Source organism: Dromaius novaehollandiae, chromosome 1 (genome assembly GCF_036370855.1).
Source record: "Dromaius novaehollandiae isolate bDroNov1 chromosome 1, bDroNov1.hap1, whole genome shotgun sequence".
NCBI lineage: Eukaryota > Metazoa > Chordata > Aves > Casuariiformes > Dromaiidae > Dromaius > Dromaius novaehollandiae.
In genome coordinates, this window is record NC_088098.1 from 146387375 (window position 1) to 146410896 (window position 23522).

General features: G+C 38.2%; 1 protein-coding gene across 2 annotated transcripts in view; it reads left to right on the plus strand.

Annotated features, from left to right (window-relative positions):
• Nucleotides 1–23522, plus strand: part of OCA2 (OCA2 melanosomal transmembrane protein) — a 217772-nt gene that overhangs the window by 97134 nt on the left and 97116 nt on the right. For both annotated transcript variants that reach the window (XM_026103160.2, XM_064501789.1), the window contains exons 15-16: nt 281–419; nt 10276–10408. In XM_026103160.2, coding sequence (XP_025958945.2) covers nt 281–419; nt 10276–10408 — 272 coding nt within the window. The remainder of the gene's footprint in view (nt 1–280; nt 420–10275; nt 10409–23522) is intronic.

The window sequence follows — 23522 nt, forward strand, 5'->3', positions numbered from 1 at the left end:
TAAAATGCATCAATTTCATTACAGTAACTATTGCAATATAAATGTAAAATATCTACATTTTTTTGCATCTATATCACCCTAATTACTGCAGCAGATATAAAATAAAAACAGCAGGATGTTAAACATTGTATTTATGTGTGTGTGTGTGTGCGCACGCGCAAATTTGTATTGTTGAAGTTTTAAAGTGAAAGAAATGTATTTTGTAAATTTTATAAATTTTAAGCTTTAAGGTAATTTAATAAAAGGCTAGGATATTAATTTCATTTTCTTTATGTTGCAGGCTATGCGAAGTGCTTAATCTTGATCCTAGGCATGTCCTGATTGCAGAAGTAATCTTCACAAATATTGGAGGGGCTGCCACGGCTGTTGGGGATCCTCCAAATGTGATCATTGTTTCAAAGCAGGAGCTGAGAAAGGAGGTATGTATAGTATTGTAAGCTGTTCTGCTACTAAAATTAAATATAGATGCTGACTTCTGCAATGTGAGATCTCTTCTTCCCCCAGATATCCATATAAACGCAACACAATCCACTTGTTCTGCCACACTATTTCTTTCTCAGTAGGACAATCAGACAGAAGAATGATTTTTTTTTGGAGGGAGGGAACTGTGGTGAAAAATAGACTTTATGATATGGACTGAGAATAATGGTTTTCTTTATTTTGGGGGCTTTCCTTGTCAATGGTAAAATGAAGAAAGACTCAAAGCAAAGGCAGGATATGAACAGAGGAAAAGTGAAAAAAGAGGAACAGATGTGAAAAAAGGACGATGAAAACCCAAACTTCTTTTTTACAATAGTTCTTCTCCCAAAAGTTCAATATACTGAAAATATTCATTCCTTTTTAGAGCTTATAAGAACTCACTTTGGATGTTTTTGGAGCATTTGCATGCACACAGACCGCAGGAGGTGGCATGCGCACAGCGAGAGGTGGCAGTGCCTTCTGCAGCACCTGTCACCTGCAACTCAGATGCCAGCTGAGACCTTGTCATTTAACAGGCATCCACCTGGATGGAGCATGAGAGGAGAACAGCGGCTCCTCCTGTGTAGTGCAGACCTCAGCTGGCTCTTAGCTCCTGCCAACATTTTGGTAGACCCAGAGTATAATGTGACAAATTTAACTTCCTATCCTTGGCTCTCCTACTGAAGAACCAAATTGCTTCATTTTGCTGCCTGGCTAGTGCCAAAGAGGAGGCTCCAGTGCACGGTGTCAGGCTGAACAGTGGCGCTCCTGAGCCCTGAGAGCCGATGTTTCAGAGCCATGCTGGCCCTTCCCACCCACATTCAGGTGGGTAGAGCAGCCGCCTGCACAATCCCTCTTCCACGCTGGATTCAGGGGAGAGCTGCCACTTGCACCATTCTCCCATGCTTTTCCCACGATGCTTGTCGCTGAACAGAAGGGCTGCTTCTGGGCGCCTGGCCAGTCCCTTCTCACCTCTGGCACTGGGCTTCCCTTGGGGTCCTTTGGTGCATCGCCAGTCTCCGATGCTCCTGGGAGGTTGGGGGGCTCTGCCCAGGCGGTGAGGGGCAGCCCCTTCTGGGACAGCGAGTGCTGCTGACCTCCTGCCCTTTTGCAGGGCTGTGCCAACAACCATCGGCAAGGTGGCACATGTGGTGGTGTGATGGGTGAGTCTGCAAACACGCTGCATGTGTGTTTTCTGTTTTGGCCGGGTTTTATGAACCCCAAACAATTCCTCAAAGAATGCCATGAATAACTTCAAAGAAATTCAACGTAGTGTACACATTAGTGCAAAAATAGTTGCGCAAATGTAACATAAAATGTAAATAAGTATGCAAAAATGTAAATATAAATGAAATAGCTGGGAAATGTAATATAAAATTCTAGATTTTTTTAATTGGGGACAATTATGTTACTATTGTGCCAAAAAAGGATCTCTCTTAACTACCCAAACATTCTCAAAGGGAATTAAGTACTGTCCAGCTAGTAAAATGTCTTTGAAAGTTCATAGTATAGAGACTATTAAATGTTTACTTTCAAAGGATGATGACTTTGGTGACTGTAATATTCCTGGGTGATGGTTTTGATTGATAGTTAAATTTTACATTTTTGAATATAAAAGCTATGCAACTATTTCAACCTTCTTTTCAAAAAAGAATAATTAGCACCTACCACACAGGTCATTTTCCTAAATACTCAGAAAATCATCATCTCTTTAGAAGTGAGTATAAATAAGGGAAGCAATTAAGCAATCAAATTGAAAGAAAATATTTTTACATTTTTTTTTGAATGAGATACTGATAATTTTAGGACTCAGATGTATAAATACTCTAGTAAATGTGACATTTTAGCAAATTCACTATCTGAAACAAGCATAACCAGTTTCCAAACATTTTCAGTCTTTGGATTGTTTTTGGATCTCTGTTTCATCAGTGGGAACAAAGATGTAAGCAAACAGATCAAATTCAACACAGTGCCACACAACTTGTACTTTTTTATTCCTATGGTCTCATCTCTTATATCTATATATGTAAATAAAAAACAGTCAAAGACATATCCTTGGCTTGGAAGCTAAATGCCACAGACTGGCTTATGTCCTCACTGCTTAGGGCTCCGCCCCACTAAAGTAGATTTGTCTTGGAGAGAGCTATTTGGAGGAGCTGGATAAAGCCAAGGGTGAAGGCAGGGAGGGGGCTTGTACGTTTGCCCTCTTACAGTCTACACTGTTGAACCAACAGCTCACTTCCTAGTTTTGTCCACCTGCTCTAGGGAGCTCTTTTATTCAAAAGAAACGTAGCCAGTCTTGCCTTATTTCTGAGACTAGTTCTGGCAATAGCTGCTGTGAGGAAGCTTTGTCTAATCAAACCCAAATTTGTATCCAAACTGTATGGAAAGTCTATGCTATATTGATACCAAGAAAAATTTATTCTTTTTTTGTCACTTTAAAATATTTCAGAGCTAAAAATTCTTGAATGTAATCACTTATTTTAATAATTTAACAGCTTTCTGGAAACAGCACTACATGTGTTATTGTATACTATCACTATGTTTCCTATGTTTTCAGAAAATAGCTGTTTTCTTTTTCTCTTTTTAGTATTATGGACATGCTTCTCCCATTCTAGAGAATTTTCCTCCTTGATATTTTCATTGAAATTCCTTTTTGTATCATCTTACATTTCTTTTTCAGTACTATTTACGTACAACTAAGTACGGGAGTGTTTGCACAACTGCCTCTGTAGGAGGCTGATAGTGTGATAGCACTATGAAGATGTTTGGTTTTCCTATTTAAGCAGGTTCCATCAGAAGGCAAATCTTACTAGTCTTCCTGAACTTCACTGTTGTACATTGACCTCTGAAAGCAGACTAGTGAGACATTAGGCAAGTCTACACTTTCTAGGGAAACCTTCGTTTGTTAAATCAAAACAAAATGAAGTGCAGCCATGTTACTTTGGACATTACTGGGTTATAGTGTTAGATGTGCTTTACTATTTATTTACAGTAGTGCTGGAGGGATATTTTCTTCTCTAGGTTCTGGGGAAAACTCATGTCACATTACAAAAAAAAGTTACGAAAGGTATATATGAGTAAAAAAACCTTTTTGTTACAGCTTACTCCTTAAAATGTACAGATAAGCCTGTTTGTTTGTCTCGAATTGCAAATGGATGCCAAAATAATTTTTTCTTTGTAGCAACGTTTAATTTATAACACCAACATTTTCCCTACCATCATGCTTGGAAGCAGTAGAACACTTGCGTAACAGTAGAGGAAGATTTGCTTGTTCTTAGGTTGGAGTAGGAGAAAGTCTTACAAAATAGCATTTATGTTGCAATATTAGGAAAGGAAAATGCTGGAAATAAGAGATTTCATTAAGAGCAAATGGAAAATTAATTCAGCGAATACAATACTTTGTCCACGTTCTTTGCTTTTTATTACCTTCAGAGTACTGTTACTGAGTTGCCATTGTTATCAAGCTATATTTTTGTCTGGAAGAGATCTGTACTTCTGACTTTCCATTTTTATATGTGCAGTATGGCGCATTTGAACTAGTTATTGCTTTCAGAAAGGCTGAGCATTAAGGCCTTAATACTTGGGATCTTTCCAAATATTGACAGTCAGATATTTGAAATCAGAAGTTACTTGGGCCCTAAGCTTGTAGGCTGTGATTACAAGATCTTTAGAGACAGGATGGTGAGTAGGTCTCCGGAGCAAAATAACGGAACATAGTGTGTGCTAGTGTATCTAGCTTTAATCTGTCTAGAAGAGGTAATGATAACAGCGAAGACAGTTTTAGCCTCTGCTAGCCCCTGGATTATATCCTCTTGAGGAACCTTGCTTATTTACTCCAGTTGTTATGGATATGTACAGTTATGTATAGGTATGTATGATAAAGCTTGTACTGTTGTGTCTTTGTGATTATTGCTCCCAAACTAGTGCTACAATCACCCCCCTGTGACAAAGGAAGGGCTGCACAGAGGCTGCAGAGCAAAAAACACTCTGTATTGGTTGAGACCATCTCGTGTGGTCGTTTTAGAAGTAACCGTAAGGAAGCTTCATTCAAGTCTAATTTATCATTTAGATTAATTGATAAGCAGGAATCAGCTTGATATATCCCAGAAAAAACCAGATGCATAGAAATGTGATGGGCTTCTACAGTGTGCTGCCCGTTTGGCTTTTCAACACATCCTGCATATATCAGATTCAGTAGGTGGGCGTAGACCATGTGTGTGACATGCTGAGTGGAGCAGAGCAGTTTTGCAAAGGTCTACTGTATGTGTACTATACATTTTAATTGCACGTGCCCACTAAAGTGGAGGTTCCCAAGTGTGTCAGATTTACTACATGTAAGCTGCAGTTTATCCACTGTTTGTTGAGGATTTTGGATATCCAGCAGCCCACTCAGAGTTATTCCTGCCATTCAAATGGAACTTACAGGCAAATGAACAGCCATCAGGTTCTCCTATTGTGCTTTTCAAAGACTTTCAGTCTTCATGCTGAAATTTACCACGGTGCAATATTAGTTGGTTATATTTTATGAAAAATCTTGGTATGAACAATTTATGAATGAAAGTAGATAACCTTGAAAAATGGAAGAGAGAAAGCACTATACATGATTCTGTAAAGGTATTTCAAGCACTGCCAGATCGTGAAATAGATTCTCGTAATTTACTGGGCTAATTTTGTTGAGTGTGCTGCATACAAGCTCTGTAAAATTTTTAATCAATTTGTAGAACTCCTGCTCATTTTATCAATGTTTCATTGATTCCTTTTCTAAAGAAATATGAAATCCTAGATAATGCATACAAAATAAAATCCATGATTTTATGGCTGATTTCACAGACTTTTTCCAACCTCTGCATGTAGTAATCACTAAAGAATATAGTACAGGACAAAAAAGGGGGTTCATCAGTGTCTCAGATAAGCATTATCCTCATGTAAATGTGTTAGACCACCAGTGCATTCTGGCTCATTGGCACCATGTGCAGTTCCTCCTTCTGAGACCACATGGACCATAGTCAGTTCAGCTCAGGTAGAAGGCATGTCTAAGCCAGTGTAGAAACAATAAATTATCCTAGTTCTTCCTCGTTTTATTACTATTAAAAATTAAATAAAGGATATTCTGACTAGAAATACAGCATTTGCTAATCCTGAATTGTTGTACTAAACTATAATTTTTGCTTTTTCTTTGCTCTAAAATGGCAGATTTATTCTGGGGAAGTTTGAATTACTAGAAGTTAATTTCACATCTCCGTAAGTAGTCAAAAAATTTGGCAGAGACCAGGAAGATGGAATGATAATATTTTAGGAAAATGGTATGACACTTCCTCTCAATATGAAATTGATATATTTGACATAGCATTTAAAACCACAAATCAGGCAGAAATACCCATTCTCTTTCAGCTTTGGACCTGTAGGGCACCGGAGCCTTTAGGCTATTGTCTTGCTAAAACAAAATCTTTAGATTTTCTTTGTCATCTGGGGAACAGGAGAAATTTAATACAATCAGCATAGCCTCAAGCAAGGGACATTTGCAGCATGGTATTGTATTTATCTGATGAACTGAAATCTCCTGGAAGAAAAGTATTTCTTGCCTATTGTGCAGGACAATTCTATTTCAGTCTATTGTGTAAGAAAGAGAAAATCTTTATGAAAATGTCATATTTTTGAATGTAGCAGACATGTGGAGCACTTTAATGTGTTTGTATAATGTTGAATCCTGGCTTCAACAGTGTAGGCAGTCAGTGCAGAGGACTCACGAGGTACAAAATGTGATCCATAGTCACATAGGGAACACATGTTGGCTGTGTAGAGATGTTGCATGCCTTAATTGGATGTGGGAAATGGAGCAGGAGCAGCAGATGAAGCAACTGTGCCACTTCCTTGGGATCCTCCACTGTATCATTTGTGTAGGTGGTACAACATAAACCCTCTGTGATGGAGCAGAGGGATCAGGAGGGAGGCTGAGGATCTCTGTCACAGTCAGGTCTCTGCTGGAGTAACACAGCAAGGCATTGCCCCTTCCAGAGGGGCACTCCTTCCTCCTCGTCCCATTCTCTTTACTCTTTTCTGCTTTCCTATTTGGAAAACAGGAATGGTATCCCAAAATCCTTCAGAAATTGCCAGTTGATAACTAGTTGCCTGACAGTATGAGCTGTGAAAGCTGCCTGCTGCATCCCTAAAAGTGTAGCTGAAGAGCAGCTGGAGCATCACACATGGAGCTATGCGCCCAGGCCAAAGCATCAGAGCAAGCAGTCAATTGTCACCATGAGTCCTTCTTATAGACGCATAGAAGTGATTGTACTTGGCAGCCCTTGGCCTTCTGATGGCTACAGGGTACAAGTCATCCATGGCTAGAGATCATCAGGACCCATTTTCACTCACTGATTCTTGCAGACCACTGCAAGGAGGAAATGGGGAGAAAAGTCAGAGGAAGGGACTAGAAGAGAATTGAATCCAGCCTTACACTATGACAGGCAATACTATCATACAAGTCCTTTCCTCAGATAAGCACTGTCCATGCTAAAAAAACATTTATTTCACCTGAATTAGAAAGCTCTTCTGCAATTGCAGCATGGTAGCCTGTTTTCTTTTTTCCTCAAGGATCTCAAAAATAGGAAAGATCAAGGAGACAGTATTATGAAGTTTAAGAAGCTCCTGAATCTCAGCCCAGTTACACTCTTTGAAAGGTTTGGGTAAGCTCCTGGGTAGGATGCCAGAAAAGAAGTAGACAATTTTTTCTTTTGCGACAATGTCTACAAATCACTCTTAAGACTCATCTAAGTCAGCTCTTATGCCATGAAGGTATGTAAATCCTCATTTTTAAGGGTACTGTGATCTTCATCTCTGTTCAATTCCTTTCAACTGTCAGTCAAACCTGAGACCTCCTTTTTAACCTCAGCATTTTAGTTTGTCTTCCTGATTGATGTGATTTTCCTTTTCATGGAGAAATCAATTTTGAGGGTTTCAAGTGGCACATTTCTTGTGCTGTATTTTTGTTTGAGAAGTTTTGGCATTGTAACACTTCAATAACAAAGAGGCATTGTTTCTCTTTGAAATTGGTGTGATATTCAAAATTTAGAGGCAAGCAACTTTGTATATCTGCACTTGCTTGCCATGAGCCGCTTCCTGAAGTTTATGTTCTATTAATGTATGAAGTGGACATTAACATCTTAAGCTCCAGAGTCTCCAGTAATTCTTCAGGTTCCTATTTCTCTCTTTTATTTCCTACAGTAGCAATTAGCTTTATGTCTGAGTATTTCTATAGAGAATTCCTGTCAGCATAGTCTGCCTGACAGCTGGCTTATTCTTTTTTGACATGGGTACCTTGCTGTCAACCTAAGAAAAACTTCATGTGCACCTCGCTTTTTAAGACTAGATGGGATGCAAAAGTAATTTTCCTCGTTCCGGTAATTCTGGGTTGAGTATATTCTGACCAACTCTAGTGACTTTATTGCACCTCAGCCAGCTGTTTGCCAGTCATTCTGTTTTTCAGAGGGCAAAAATTTTTCCAGTCATATTTAGGCATTGTTGTTTTGGCTGGTGTTGCTTCAGTGTTTTTACAGCTCAATTCTTTTCAGCTTGCTAGCTGTCTTCAGATCATTTTAGAGACCAGAGGGAATTGAATGCTTATTTCTCATACTTTTAGAACTGTTTAATGGCACTTTCCAATACCTCAGCAACTTCCGAACAAAGGCCATTCACTTTGGTTTTCAGGATTCTTATTTTTCTGGATTCTTGGGTAGTGTTCTCTCTCACTCTCTCCATTTTTGTTTTTCTTTTTGCCATAATCTTAGAGGCAGCCTGTATATAAATTAGACTAATTGTCCACATTAAACATCTGTAATTAAGGAAATATGTAAGAGGGATATGTACTTTCCGTATTTTGCAGGCAGGTCTTACAAATATCGACCTTGTGTTTGTAGAATTTTTTTTTTCTTTCATGGCTATTCATAAATTTCCTAGCTTACGAATGCTGATTTCATCTTCCATAAAAATATCTACTGTAGGTCTGAATCTTGTCTTGATGCCGCTAATACATATCCAAGTCAATCTTTGTGAGCATTTATAAAACTGATCTGTATAGTCTGTTCTGAAGAGGTGTCAGATGTTTGACTTCTGACCTATTAAGTAGGCAAACTGAACAAAAGTATATTATTTTCTTTTATGGTAACATGTTTTTCCTCCATATCTTAAAATAAGCGTATTCCGATTCCTAAAGATTCTTCTTTCTAATCCATAAAAGATATGCAGTATCTGAGTTACAATGAAAAATCAGTAAATGAACAGGTATGCAGAATTTCAGCTTTCAGTGGCTGAAGAGTAGAAGAGGTAAGGAATCTACTATTAAATAGCAACTCAGTATGATTTTTTTAGCCCATGTAGCACAAACCTGTATTTTAATTCTAATCCCGGTTCTGCATATTTATGCTTGAGATTTATTTAATTGTGCCTGTCTGGAACCTATGGATTTTTTTGCAAAAGAACACTGGATCTGGCTATGAATGTTCTTTATGACTTTAATCAGTGTCTTGTGTCACATGCATTATTTTATTATGCCCTACAATACTATAGAGAAACATTTTTTCTTCTTTAGAATCAGAGACATTTCAGCTGGGACATTTCCACACAAATTATTGTAGTGGGAGACAATATAGAACAACACATGTATTTCAGGTAGTAAGTCCCTAATAGCCTTAACACATGGAAGGTAAGCAGCAGCTGGGAAGCTGGCCTATAGGTCCTTCTACCGCCCCTGCTACCTATAGGTAGCACACAAATATTTAGTAAAAGACAGGTCATTTTACAACATAGAAGAGTCACAGAGAGGCCCTATGATTTTTTGGGGTCTTGAGAAATCAGTGGAAGCTTTAGGAATTCAGTCTGGGAAACCAGAGTTATCCGATGCTTTGCTCATGCTTTCTTCCAAGTGTGACAGAGCTGCTGTGTAGGGATCATCAGTTCAGAGAACCTCTGCTGTGGGCATATACGGCAGCTCCTTGGTACCAGAGTACCCTAGGCTTGATCTCCCTTGAGTGTGATGATGGACAGACTACTTCAGAAAAACCCAGCCCAAAGGCTAACCTTGATTCACTGCAGTATATATGATAGAGAATTATGGAATAATTTAGTTGAAATATCATCGAGTTGAGCTGAAGATCATCTAGTCCAACCGCCTGCTCAAAGCATGGCTAACTTCAAAGTAAGGTCAGGTTGTCACTGTTCATTTTTATTATTTAAAATAATAGCTTTTCAATATAATTCACTCAACATTTTTGAGAACCCCTTCATTAAAGAGTTTCTTTATGCAAAATGTAAAGAAATGTGTCTATCTTTTAAACAGACAGAAAAATAAACAGACTATTAACATGTAATATTTTTGTTGTTGAAGAACATTAGAGAATTTAGAAGAAATGTTGATTCTGATAGAATTAATATAAAAATCCATGTTGTTGCCAGTTTAAAACAAAAACTGCTCAATAACATTTAATTATTTCTGTGGTTTAAAGTGATTTAAAATGAATTTAAAATGAACGAAGTGATTAAAGTGAGATTTAATGTTTCAGTTTATTCTTTTCATGTTTCAGGAACACTAAATATATTTCAGAATAACTTATAATGCTATTTTTGAGTTCTATGAATTAAATTGAAATGTGTTTGGTCTCCCTGAAACAGACAAATTATAGCATATGCTGCACTTGGAATTTATGTTATTGTTTTATATTTATTATTGATTGGTAAAGTATGTAGAGTTGAATACTTTTCCCTGTAGGTAATATAGGAAAATAACTGATTTTTAATGTAGGTTTTCATTTTTATTTCCAGGGATTGGATTTCGCAGCCTTCACAGGGCATATGTTTGTTGGCATTTGCCTTGTTGTTCTGGTCTCCTTTCCTTTTCTCAGACTTCTTTACTGGAACAAAAAACTTTACAATAAGGAACCAAGTGAAATTGTTGGTGAGTTTGAGCATGGAAACATTTTTTTAAGCACTAAGTTGAACATGTTAAATATAATCTAAGTAGTGTCTACTATAAAGCTGTCCTCATATGGAAGCATCTGCTCCCATTCAGTCTCTGAATATTTATTTTTTACGAATAATTTAGAGTTGATTTTTAATCATGATTTTTTTCTGACTTTTAGAAATGAGTTTTGTTCTGGTGCTTAGATATGTGATAGACATAGATTATTAAATACTTTACACTATTTGTGGTAATATTTTGCATCCTTTATAGCCATCGGCTTGAATCTCGGGATATTCTATATCGCCATAGTTAATGTCTGGTCAAGGTACTAAGTCCACAGCTTAGCTTTAGAAATATCCCAAGTTTCACAGGTTCTTATGGCAGGTGTAGTGCACCGATGCATCACCTTGCTGCTGGTTTTCTCTGACTGAATCCTATCAGCAGTTCTTTCCCTGTCTGTAGTCAGCGAAGGACGTTTCTTCAAGAGAAGAAGAACTTCTCAAGTTCTTTCCAGCTTGCCTTTGTGATTCTTCCAACCCTACCTTTCTCTGGTATATAATTTCTATGATTCAGTTAGACTCAAGCTATTTTATTTCTCTCTTGGCTTGCTCACCTCAGTAGTCCCTAGAAGCCTTGGTAAAGCTATGTCCACTAGCCTTTTCAATGTTTGTTAAGTATGTTGGTCACTTTTCTCTTAGTGCTTTCATACCTTTCTATTCAGAGGTTTTGAAAATTTCATCATTGGCAGGCTACTACTTCAGTGGTGAAACTCAATAATAACCCAAAATGTCCACAATCTCTTTATGAGGTAAGAAACGATTCACAAAGTATGACACAGCTTGTTTGATTTTATAGTGGACTTTGTACAAAGATAGCTACGTAAAACTGTTTCTTTCCCAGGAATGACAGTTGTTCATTTTTGGCCACTGGAGACTTGGGATCCAGGCTTTCACTGACCATGCAGCACATGTTTTAACGTGCTATACATCTCTGAACCAATGTGCATGGGGTCTGTTTAGTAGGGGGAAGACAGCTTTCGATATAGCTGATATAAAAGTCGCTGCCATGAGAACCTGGTTGTTTACTTTATTTTTGTGGAAGACCTAGGCTGAAAAATAAGTCATCCACTTGACTGTATGGCGCATACCTGCAGTGTAGTTGCTCAAACCTGAATGAGTCCTCTTTGGCTTCCTGTGTTACCAGTTGTGACTGCAAGGTGGGAAAGGAAGGGTTAGATACCGGAGTACAGAGACACTCAAGGTTCGTGAAGGGTTAAATAGGGTAGATTTAATAAAGGACTTGCATGCCAAGCTGCACAGGGAGCCCCAGGAACCGTGCAGAGGTGTCGCTGATGGGAGGCTGCTGGATGCACTGGTTGGACGCCCAGGAGGGACTCAACTTGTAAGGGCCCCTTAAGTCTACTATAACTATTTCCTTATCTCAGCTGTGCTAACCTTAAGTAGCTACCAGCCGGGAAGCAGCTAGAGATTGTTGACAAAATGGAATATGCATGTCTGGCCTTGATGGGAATTTCGTCAGTGTGTAGGGAGCACACAACTCTAGTGCGGTGCTCATGTACTCTGCCAGTCTCTGACTCCTCGCCAGATCTTCCGCAGGTGTTCTCACTGCCCCAGTGAAGAAAGACAGGTCCTTCTAAGGCCTAACATAGCTGTCTACAACAGGTCAGATGTATCACACCCAAATTCGTATTTCCCTCTTTTGACTATAAAGGAACTAACCCAGTGGTAGAGGTCTTCATGGTAGGCACCTAATTTGGGCAGGATAAGTATCACTTGCAGTGATTGGCCTTGTTCTAGAGAAAATTGGCTTTAGGAGCAGGGTTTTATTAGACACAAAAAGTGCCTGTCCTCTCCTCTGTGGATTACACCATGTCTCTTGAATCCTATCTGTAAGGAAGGTCAGAGGGAGACTCTGCCATTGAGAAAGTTGGCTCTTGTGCAGACACTTGGTTTTGAGGGATGTCACTGCCCATTCAGTAAAAGGTGAACTCAGCCTATCTATCTGTTCACAACCCTAGGGGCCAAAGTCCTTCTCAACAATAAGAATCAAAGAGTTTTTGAGGTGTTCTAGAGGTGATATTATCTAACTATTTTCTAAGAAAATTATGGAGAATTTTCCTTCTATACTCATGCTTGGTAGAAGATAGGCATTTGCATTGGTGTGCCTCTGTAAAACAGGCAAGGCTTTCTGCACCTGTAAGCATTTGATCCTAAGAGCAAAAAAATAAAGCAATGAACTCAGCCCCCCCAAATGCCAAGATATTTCCCTGTGACAGTGCAAAACAAAATTTTCAGAAAGGCCATCAGGAATATTCTTCCCCAATTTTCTTGTTGCAGCAGGGGAGATGATGCAAGAAATCTTCCTGACCTGGTAAATAAATCCATTGACTAGGTCCTTCTGGCCGAAAGAGAGGAAAGGCTTTATTTTCCAGTAGACAAAAAGACAGGACGCTTCTGGCTTACCTCTATACCCTACAGATGTATCCATTCAAATAGATGGTTATCTTGGATGCCAAAAATGCCTTTAGAGAACATGGGTTACTCAGTGGAAATTGCAAGTGCTAACATGCAGAAAGGGATGCTCTCCTGGACAGCCTCAAATTTGTCATCTTGAAGTAATTAATGATGAGTTTTGCCTTGTGGGAAAGCATCCATACCTGAAATAAATATCCATGAAAAAACTAAGTATCACGGGCAAGTAAGTGATCTTCCTACTTGTCTGGTCAAAGTTACTATCGAAAGAGAGGCAAAAATATTATGGGATAAACATTATCCACTCCTGAGTTGTCCCAAATAGATTACCAAAATGCATAACCTGAATAGGTAGGCACTTGGCTCATGTTTCAATTGCTCCTCCTCTTCTATATCAAAATTCTAAATATGGAACAAGTTCCTACCTGTTCTATGCAGGGCTCAAGAATGAAAATCCTTTGTGGAAGAGATTGTCACTGTGAAAGAAATGATCTTTTTGCTGGGTGACGAAAGGAACCCTTGCAGCCTCCCAGATAAAATGCATTGTAATTATGCATCATGATTAAAAATGATTACTTTTTTTTGTTGCCTGGAAGTATATTATTAAAATCTTTGGTATTCAGCATTTTTGTAACTTTCCAACTTTCTTATTTGAAAAGAATTAATTTGATTTTATACATTACTTATTTTCTAATAAGAGCCATAGCTTCATGGAAATTTTTATGAATAACTGAAGTTATTATATACTTAAATTATCTTTAAAAGTGCCAACTTGGAAGGTGTCCTCAGATAAGTAATATCTACAGTCAGAAAGCTCATTCTGCTAAGTCTGAACAATTTTGCTCCTAACATAATAGCATTATTTTGTGAATATACTTTTTAAAAATAGAACTATTATTTTCTCTTTAGTCTATAACTTTTAAAGCCTGTTTTTGATTTTTAAGAAATCAAATATGCATAATCACTTTTGGATTAACTGAAATGGTATAATTTATTCACTGACATAATATTTTTGCTAGTGAAACATTGTACATTTTAAAAAAGCTAGCGTATTTGCCTCAATTCATCTCCTGGTAATCAGTGGTACTTGCAGCACTGTATGTTTAGATACAACAGTCTTATAATCAGCGTACTGTATGTTCTTTCTCGTAATCAGCAGCGCCTCCATAGCTGAGAAGCTAATCAGCTGAGAAGCTGTTCAATTAAATCAAAAGCTAAAGCACTACTTTTTCTGTTGAAATTTTCTGTGAAATGGGAAGAGAAAGTGAAAAACACAGATTCCATTAGAAAGTAGCTTTAGTAATTTGGATTTACAAAAGAAGTAGAATGTGTTCCGAGGTACTTTAAGGGGTCCTTCCATCTCTAATTGCTGTGATTCTGTGATAACTTCAAATGCATTGTTTGAAGTAGCTGTTTTAATCAACTAAATATCTGCCTTCCCCCAGCCTGCCCCCTGATTCGCAATTAAACAAGCCTTTTTAGGTCATGTGAGAGTTAACTGATCTGCTAGATTTTCACTGTCTTTTCTGTTGTTTTGGGCTACATAGATTTCTAAGAATGGATAAGAGCTAATTTTAAGAACAGGTAATACCATTATTCTGATGATATATTGGAAGATTTTCAATACTATGTGTTACTGGTGTCTTTAATTTGTCGATATTTGGACTGAGCTTTAACAGCTGTCCAGTAGAAAAAAGACATTCTTCCCCCAGCAGTAATATTTACTTTCCGTAGGCACAATATAAAAGAGAAAAGAATCTGAAAAATTCAACCATGAAAGAGATTATCAAATGCCTTTTAAGAATGAAGGGAGATTTTGAGGACTTTCAGAAGTGCAACTTTCAGCTGATAAATCATTCTGTGTAAGACTGCAGACTACAACTGCCCACAGAGGGGGATCTTTGGGCTCTACTCTGCTGTTGAAGTGAGGGCCCCATTCAATCATTTCAGGAATTATGACCAGAAAGGAGGTTAAAGTCCCTTGAAAAACAGCTTTTTCAGAAGAAAGCATGGGTATTCATGTCCCTAGTGTAATGAAGTACAATGTACAAAATCAAAGAAGAAACACATGAACTTTTGTGTAGTTTAATCCTTTCCTTCCTTGCAAGCTTTCATTCATTCAGTTAGCCCATTGACCTCCATGTCTGTGTCTGGAGAAGCAGTTAAAGATTGCTGCAATTTCTGTTTCTGTCTGTGTAGCTCTCTTTGCCCAACACAGCTTTCATGAATGTTGCCCAGATACCCTCAGGTATCTCCCTTGGTTCTAGTTCTTTTCCTGTGGTTGACTTCTTTTATGTGCAGAACTCAAATTTGTGCAAAGACAGTCTACAAAAGAACTTTTGTAAAGCTATTTTTGGATAAATAGGGGCTTTTTGTTCTCTTACCTTTTGGCATCTGGGATCTGACTTCTTTTATTTATCTGCATTTAATACTTAACAACAAACAGTGGAATTTAACTAAAAGTATAGTAGGATTAGTATAGTAAGCTGAGAAGGTTAAATAAATATATATGTTCTTCCCCAAAAGAAAGAGCAAAAAGAAATAATAATATATGAGTGGAAGAGGAATTAAAGTTGCTGTCCCCCCAAGAAATACTTGAAACCAAAGTTTTTACTTTAAGAATATAACAATTCTTATTATTACAATTTTTTATATTATATTATTATATTATATATTTTATTATAACAATACGTTATTTTACCCCTGGAAAACATGACAATACACCATTATGTCTCAACTATCAAGCTGTTAAGGTGTGGACCTCAGTGTTTAGGAAGGTCCTTCCTACTGCTGTCCACCAAGACAGCAGTAACATGTCGTACAGTGACAAGTGTTATTATTGCCATTTTTGCCAAAGATGAAAAGCTTTCTTTTAGTGAAGTGATTTGGTGCTGGCTCTCCAGTTCTCCCGTTTTGCTTGTTGCAGTTTGTGATAGATTTGCCCACTGAAAGAGAAACCTGGTGTTAAAGCAGGAGTGGTGATGTCAAGTGGGGGGAGCACATTATGCCCTCTAGTGTAGTGTGCTGTCTGCAGCAGCTGGTAAATACTGCTGTGGTAGTATGATAGTATGTAGGTAAAGCCTGCAGCAGAAGGAACTGTCTAGTTAATCACAGTAATGTGTAAAGTACTTAATATGTAAAAAGCACAGCGCAGTTTCCCTCAACACAGAAAACAGAAACCAGATGAGTATGCTAATCTGTTTCCTCATTCCATGTGGAGCTCTACAACTGCCGCTCTAAGAGAAGAAATGGGATAGGAGGCAGGGGAAGGATAATTAAGGGTTGTCAAACGTGCAACTGATAGCACTGTGCTGGCTGCAGGCCGAATATGTCCTGGAGTCATTCCTGGACATAGAAGAAGCATCGTTTGAAGCAGCTGCTTTAATCAACTAAATGTTTGCCTTCCCCCAGATCCTCGGCATCAGGCTCCATTTTTTTGTGAAGCTATCCAAAGGATGACCAAGCTGAGATTAAGATCAAGAGAAAAGACAAGATAGAACTGAAAAACCCATTTAACACTTAATGTCTGCTGAATTCGAAATCTCTGTGCCGTATAGTACCTCTCAGTAGTGCACAGACTATGAAAAGGCTTTTGTAGTACTTGGTACTACATGTGATTTACAGAGTACAGGCATCGTCAGCTGTAATTAATTGTAGCTAAACAAAAAGAATAGTTCAATGCTGTTGTTATTATTTTGATCATATGAAGCCCCTTGCCTGTTGCAGCTTGGAGACTCCTGCCTTAAAGAACATCCTCCAGGACAGGTGGGCTTGGTTTAAAGGTTGAAAAAGCACTTTGCTGTTTTCTCCTGGCATGGGATGACTTGCCTACTGCTGGAGGAAGCAGTGAAGTTTCGCTTTCTCTCTGCACCATACTCTCATGGCCTGCGAGACTAGGCTATGTTCCCATGCAGACATACATAGTTTGGTTTCTTGGCCACTCAAGCCCATTCAAGCTATAATTCTTTTCAGACAGTTCAGATATTTTCTTGATTTCTTTCTAGCCTTGAGACATAGTTTGTCAGTCATGCAGATGCCTAAAAGTGCTGATAAAGGGGCGTTTTAAAAAGTAGTTTAGTCACATGGGTTGTGTCCACACTGCTAAATATACAGATTTTTTAATTTTTTATTTTGCTTTGTTTTGGAGTGCTTGTACTACCTCCCAGGTTGTGTAAGACTGCAAAAGGTTTGGCTCCCTGAATGGTGCACCATCCTCCACCACTATCCCAGTGTGCTCTGCATCCTCAAACACTGCAGGGGATGGTATGAGGGCATGTAGCAGTGTGACGTACAAACTTGGTTAAATGCTTGGGAAAAACTACTGTGATGGCATGTGAGACTACCTCACATTCTTTCAGACACTTTGAATTGAAAAAAGCCAACAAAAACTAATAATAATGTCTAGGGCCAGAAGGACACTGCAGGGACACAGCGCGGACCCAGGGTTATGTGTCACGTACTATCAAGACAGGTATGTTTGCCACTTGGCCTCAGACCTTGAGAACCATATATTTTTTAGAGGTATATTTGTAACCATAGGAACTGTTTTCTGCAAATCTCAGTAAGAGGTCAGTCATGTACCTAGCTGGATTAAATATATTAGTAAATCTCAGTCTCGAAATGCTTCTATACCTTTGTAGGTACTTTATTAACTGCCAGTAAAGCAATATTAGTATTTTAATATAACGGTTCTAAAATAGTTGGCTGTCCTCACATGAAAGTCGGTTCAGCTATGGAATCCAACTGGTAGATTATGCACAGAATAATATCTAAAGAAAGGACTATTTCAAGATACTTTCAAGCATTCAGCTCCAAGCTAGATCTGTTTGGCAGTGATTTAACATAAGGGATCTGGTTGCTGCTTCCCGTCTTTGCCCTATTTGACATTATAGCTTGCATTCGTCTTCTGAGCTCTCTCCCTTTCTCATCCCAGTGCACAGGAAGCATTTTTAAATCTTGCACAACGTGGGATAGGAAATCCCCCCCCCCCTTTTTTTATTCTCTGTAATACAACTGTGCGTGTTAACAATGAGTAGTTAATATTTTAACAGTCCTAGTGTGGTGTACAGCATGTTAAACTAAAGGATGTAGCTTTCTTACAAATTATCTTGGGATCTGAGTTCATATCTTTCTGCTACATGCTGTATCTTTTATTTTAAACAACTCTAAGACTTTCAGTTTCAAAGGATCCAGATAGTGTTATGATTCCTATGGACTGTGTGTATATTCCTTTTTGCATATTGTTTCAGGATCCACCAGAGTCATGATTTTATGTTTGAAAATGCCAGAAATATCTTTGCTTTTTATTCTTTGAACCTTCAACATCTCTTTTTGTAATACTCCTGGCTTAAAAAAAAAAAGCGTAATAATTTGCTTTATATAGATTCAAGATTGTTCATTCTATATTTGAAGGCCTTGTATATGTTCTCTATACTGAGTCAGAGCTGATGAATTATCCATTGGAAAGAGGAAAATGTTGATCTGTCCTTTCTTGTTTTCAGATGATAAAAACAGTATTCTGACATTGCAGAATAAGGGAAATATGACAGTTACATATTATTATGCTTAGTGCATTGATAATGTAGTCATCACAAGAAGGAGACAGTAAAATTACTTTAGTTGCTCTATGCAGACAGAAAGTACAATACAGTGGCATTTTGAATCAATAGAGCAGTACTTTACAATTTTATTATATACATTTTTCAGAGATGGAATCAGTACAGAAAAATCACAGATGAGAGGTAAAAACTTAGGAATTGATAGCTTCTGTTTCTTTTACAGCACTTGCACTCTTGAATTTTTGTATGCATACCAAAGCTGTGGAATGATTATAGAGAAATATACTGGTCAACAGTACCTTGACTTTTTCATTCACAGTGTTTTGGTGATGCTTTGGCAAAAAATTCACTTTGCTCTGATGGGTCTGAAGCTCATAAGATCTTCCTGCTATACAGAGCTCAAGGCAGCAATTTAGGTTAATGTAAAACATGCTCTATATCTGATTGCTGCAAGAAGCTTTCACTGCGATGATTTTTCAAAAAAACCTGTAACCTTGGCAGAATTTTTACTTGTTCCAACCATTTTTTAATCAAAATCAGTTGAACTTATTGGTTACCATTTTCACATTTAAACCGACTGTTAAAACATGATGCATCTGAAGTGTGCTTCAGTATTTTGCTCTTCATTTTGCCTTATTCAAAGCATTAGATTAGGTCTTTTGGTTTATAACAGGTGTTCTACTGAGGCTGTATCTATTCATGATTCTTCATTTCTTAATAGGACTTTGGCAATACTATCTTTAAACCATTGCTTGCCTCATTTTTTTTTTTCTTTTCTGATATTGAAATGTCCTCAGTCATTATTTGGTTTGGTGCAAAATGTTTTACTGTTGGAATATATCTATTCACTTTTGAACAGCAGATGACAGTTAGTTCAAGAGAGACTTTTTAAATGGTGTTACTGTTGTACTTTAATGGAATACATTGGCTAACTTGATAGTGATTGGTAAGTCTGGCTGTCACAGTTGCAGCTTCTTAATAGTGAATAAAGTGGAATTATTTTGATAGATTTCAAACCAGATGTATTTTTTTTAACAGATTACACTGGGATTTTAGCTAAGTGAATGCTCAAAATACTTGATTATTCACTTCCCCTGACCCTATGCTGTTCTCAGTGTAATAAAACAGAGTACTGTAATGATAGCATTAGACAAGTGGTAATGAGCACATATAAAGCCTAAATATATTCATATTCCTGCTTTCAAAAGATGGGGAAGAGCAGTAGAGGAAATTAAGGGGCAAAACTACCAAGACACTAAAACACCAACCTTTTTTTAGTCACCTGAGTCATTATTCTCCATAGGCACTGCCAAAAGAGAGTAAGATCATGGGTGAAATAACCTTCAGGCTCTGATTTATCCAGAGAGGAGAACTGAGCATATATCACCTACGAATCCATCTCTTCTTTAAGTAGAAACCATCTGGAGAATAATGCAGTCATCAATGTGTATCTTTATGAACCATCTTGAAATTTTTTGGGACATCTAACCCTACTTATGTATCTGCAGTTTACTGCATCTGAGTGCCACGTTATTGGCCATCGCAGAGGTATTAAATAGACTACGCCTTTCTAACATGCAGTGGGGGGCTTGTAGTGGTTGCTGAAATTCCTCATTCCTCACCCCTCCTTCAGCTGTCAAAATTACGAGGGAAAACCCAAAACATAGTGAGGAAAAATTCCAGTTAAATTTTTAAGGAGTGGGACACTTGCTGTTTTCCCGCTTTCCAAATAGCATAATTCCTGTGGCTGAAACAGGCTGCCTCAACTCACCCAGAAGAAAACCTCTAGGGGATGACTAACACAGGCTGTCCAACTCAGGTGTGTGGCGCTGTCCGAGGTGCCCTGCAGTTTTCTGCCTGGCCTCAGCTGCTTTGCCACAGGAGCAAAGGTCTCCTGTTGGTCCTGTGCCACAGCTGCAAGTCCTGTGCAGGGCACCTGGAACAGCACTCGGTGCCTCGGTGAACAAATAGGTCCCCTGTTGTCTTTGAGAGCTGAATCCTGTTTTTTGAGCTGAAAAGTTTAAATAAATTTGTTATATTGCTTTTTGCAGCATTATGCAGATTTCTTGCATGCGTTTGCAAGAACAGGGCAGAATAAAGCAAGGCATGTTTTAATGCAGAGTTTTGAAGACCCTGCAGCAATTATGCCTCTACTCTGCTGCATCCACATGACAAATAAACTGGACTACGTAAAGGAGTAAAGATGAGGACATTCAGAAGCTTTGGCAGAAGCAGCTGCTCATGCTTGTTTCCTGTTGAGGGACGCAGCCTCCAGGAAAGAGGCATGAGTCATTGACCTGGAATATCATATGACACTAATTTTTTCTACACTTGGGCTTCACCTTTCTGACTTAGCTTCTGTGCTTTCAAAATGGAGAGGACATGTACTTACTTTCTAATAATGTTGAGAGGATTAATTACATAATACCAGGCACTTAAATCATATTTATTAAAAACTATGGATATTATTACTGGATTAAGCTATAATTCATGGCACTTAATTTCCTTTTCAGCTAATGTTTTGGCAGAAGTATCCTTGTTCTGAAAAGTTAGCTAAGGAAAATAATTGCTTTACTGGAAAAAGTTATTACAATAACATGTGGAGAAAAAAAGTGTTCTTGGGAACATGCTTTGCATTTTGTTAGTCACAGCCCATCAGTGCAAACTTGTCTTGCTTGCAAAAAAGGTAGTTAATGTATTTAGAACACTTTCAGGTTAAAAATTGCCATCTTATGATAATTTTATCATCTCATCAAGGTTGGTCATGCTCTTCTGAGTATCTTCAATTAACAAGACTGGTTTCTTCAGATTCTGAGATTGGGAATTAATTACATGCAGTTTTTGAGGATGTGCTCTTTGTTATTGGCAGTTGGGTGGGAGTGAATGTATGATTACACTAAGTGAAAATCAGTCTGACTATAAGTTGTCAGATTGCAGAAAGAATATGCATTTCGAACGAAACACAGTGTTTTCTAAAATGTCACAGCTGAACTCTTTAACTGAAACTCCATTAAACCCAATGGTTCCAGGCCTTCATGTCAGGACTTTCTGTGCTTTCCATTGTAAAATGAGATGAATGACAGCACCAGAGCAGATTAACAGCACAAGTCTTATATGTTTGCTGATACTTTATTTGACTCTAGAGCTGACCCAAAAATTATTCTTTTCTCATTGGAAATTGACTTTCTGGTAAAGGAAAAGAAAAAGAAAAAATGAAGAGCAATTATTATGTTTATGAAAAAAATAATGCTAGGTATATTGCTGCAGTGCCTTGTAGGTTTTATGAATGCAGCATGTTGACAGTGATTTTAGTATTATCTTAATAGTCCGAATTCCCTGGCTGAGCTCCATCTCTCCTACATCCTCTCATTCTAAATCATTGCATACTACACGTCACCTTGCTTATATCACTTCACCTACTGATACTACAATTGCAGTTAAATGCCAGTTTAGCTGCTTTAATGAAGTGCCACCAAAAGGTGTAGTCCCCACCATGCTACACCGAGAGATTATTGCAACCATTAGCATTGAATTTAGCAATCATAGGATAAATTGGTTAGTAGGCTCATCCACTGTAAAGCTAACCCTGCAGAAAACCTGCAGAAGACAGGTTTTGTTGGATGAGTGAGCTGAGTCAGCTCACCCTGCAGTAACATGACCACTAGATCCTGTATGAGGAAGGACAGGAACTTATGAAGAAGGGAAAATGGTGTGTGAGACTTTCTCCTTTGGTCACTGCTCACCCTTACACTGCCTTAGCTGTAATGTCAAAGTGATCGATAAGACCCTGCGATGCATTAAACCTGTATCCATAATGTGTAACATAATAGGTAATAAAATATCAGAAGTTCCCAGACTCTAGGGGTTGCTACCCCACATGGATTTGCAAGCCTGAAGTGGGACGTGCAGATAAAGGTCTAAATGTCTTAGGCTGGGTTCAGTGTTCTCACTGACCTCAAGGGTCTTGCATTATACTTGCTTTGAAAAAAACCCACTGCTAATACATATGTATCACCCAATGCCATAAAAATGCCATTACAATAAAAGCGTGCATGAAACAGAAAGAAGAGAAGCTTTCTGTGGTGTTAGAAAACCTTGGCACAAATTATTGCTGCAACATGACTAGTAGCATAAAAGACATATTGACTGTTCTGATTTTCAAAGGACATTTTTCTCTGAAGTAAATTCCACAGCAGGTCGGATGTTCACATCCTTGGGGTGTTTAGAAAACTAATGACTCTGAACAATCAAGCATGTACTTGCTGCACATAAAGGCAAGATCAAGGCCATGCGAAAATGCATGTATATTTTAATATACTCCTTCAGAAAAAGGCCAAAAACATCAGGCAGACCTTGCTGAACCTGTAGATTAGCCCCTCAGCACTTCAGATATGGAACAGGAATGCACAGTGCAAGTCACTGCTTTCTGTTCCTCAGTTTTGTTTGTGGCATAGATAAAAAGGTGCTAGCTATCCATTTTTGAAGGAGTGAAGATAAAGATTCTTTTTATGAGAATACCTGCTGGGGAGCTGCATGTCAGTTAGAGGATAAAAGATTTAACTTTCTTCCATCAGTAAAAAACCTTGGTGGAATCTCTCCTGGAAAGGATGAAGGGAAATGCTATGGTAGGATGAATAGACACGATCAGAAAAGGTGTTGCAGCAAAGACAGGCTTTCAGAGAGCAGAACAGCAAACTGTGTTATCATGCTTCACAAGTGTTTGCCGCTGAAAAAGACAGTAACATATTCTTTCTCTTGGACTGATGATGACAGACAAGTTCAAAGCCACAGTCCCATTGACTTGAAAGTTGCATGAAAAAGAAGAACAAAAAGGACCGTTCACCTGCTGATGGGGGTTCCCCCACATCACCTACTTAAATTAAATACAAAAGATTCTGTCTCATTCAGGCTTAGGCAGCAAGCAGGATCATAGCAATTTTTCTTTCACTGTGAAGGACTCAGGAAACTTTTTCAAAGAAAAAGCTTTTGTCTGGAGGTTTGGAGCAAAGAGAAGCAGGAGACAATATGCAAGAAAGCCACATTCTCATTTTGCTGCAT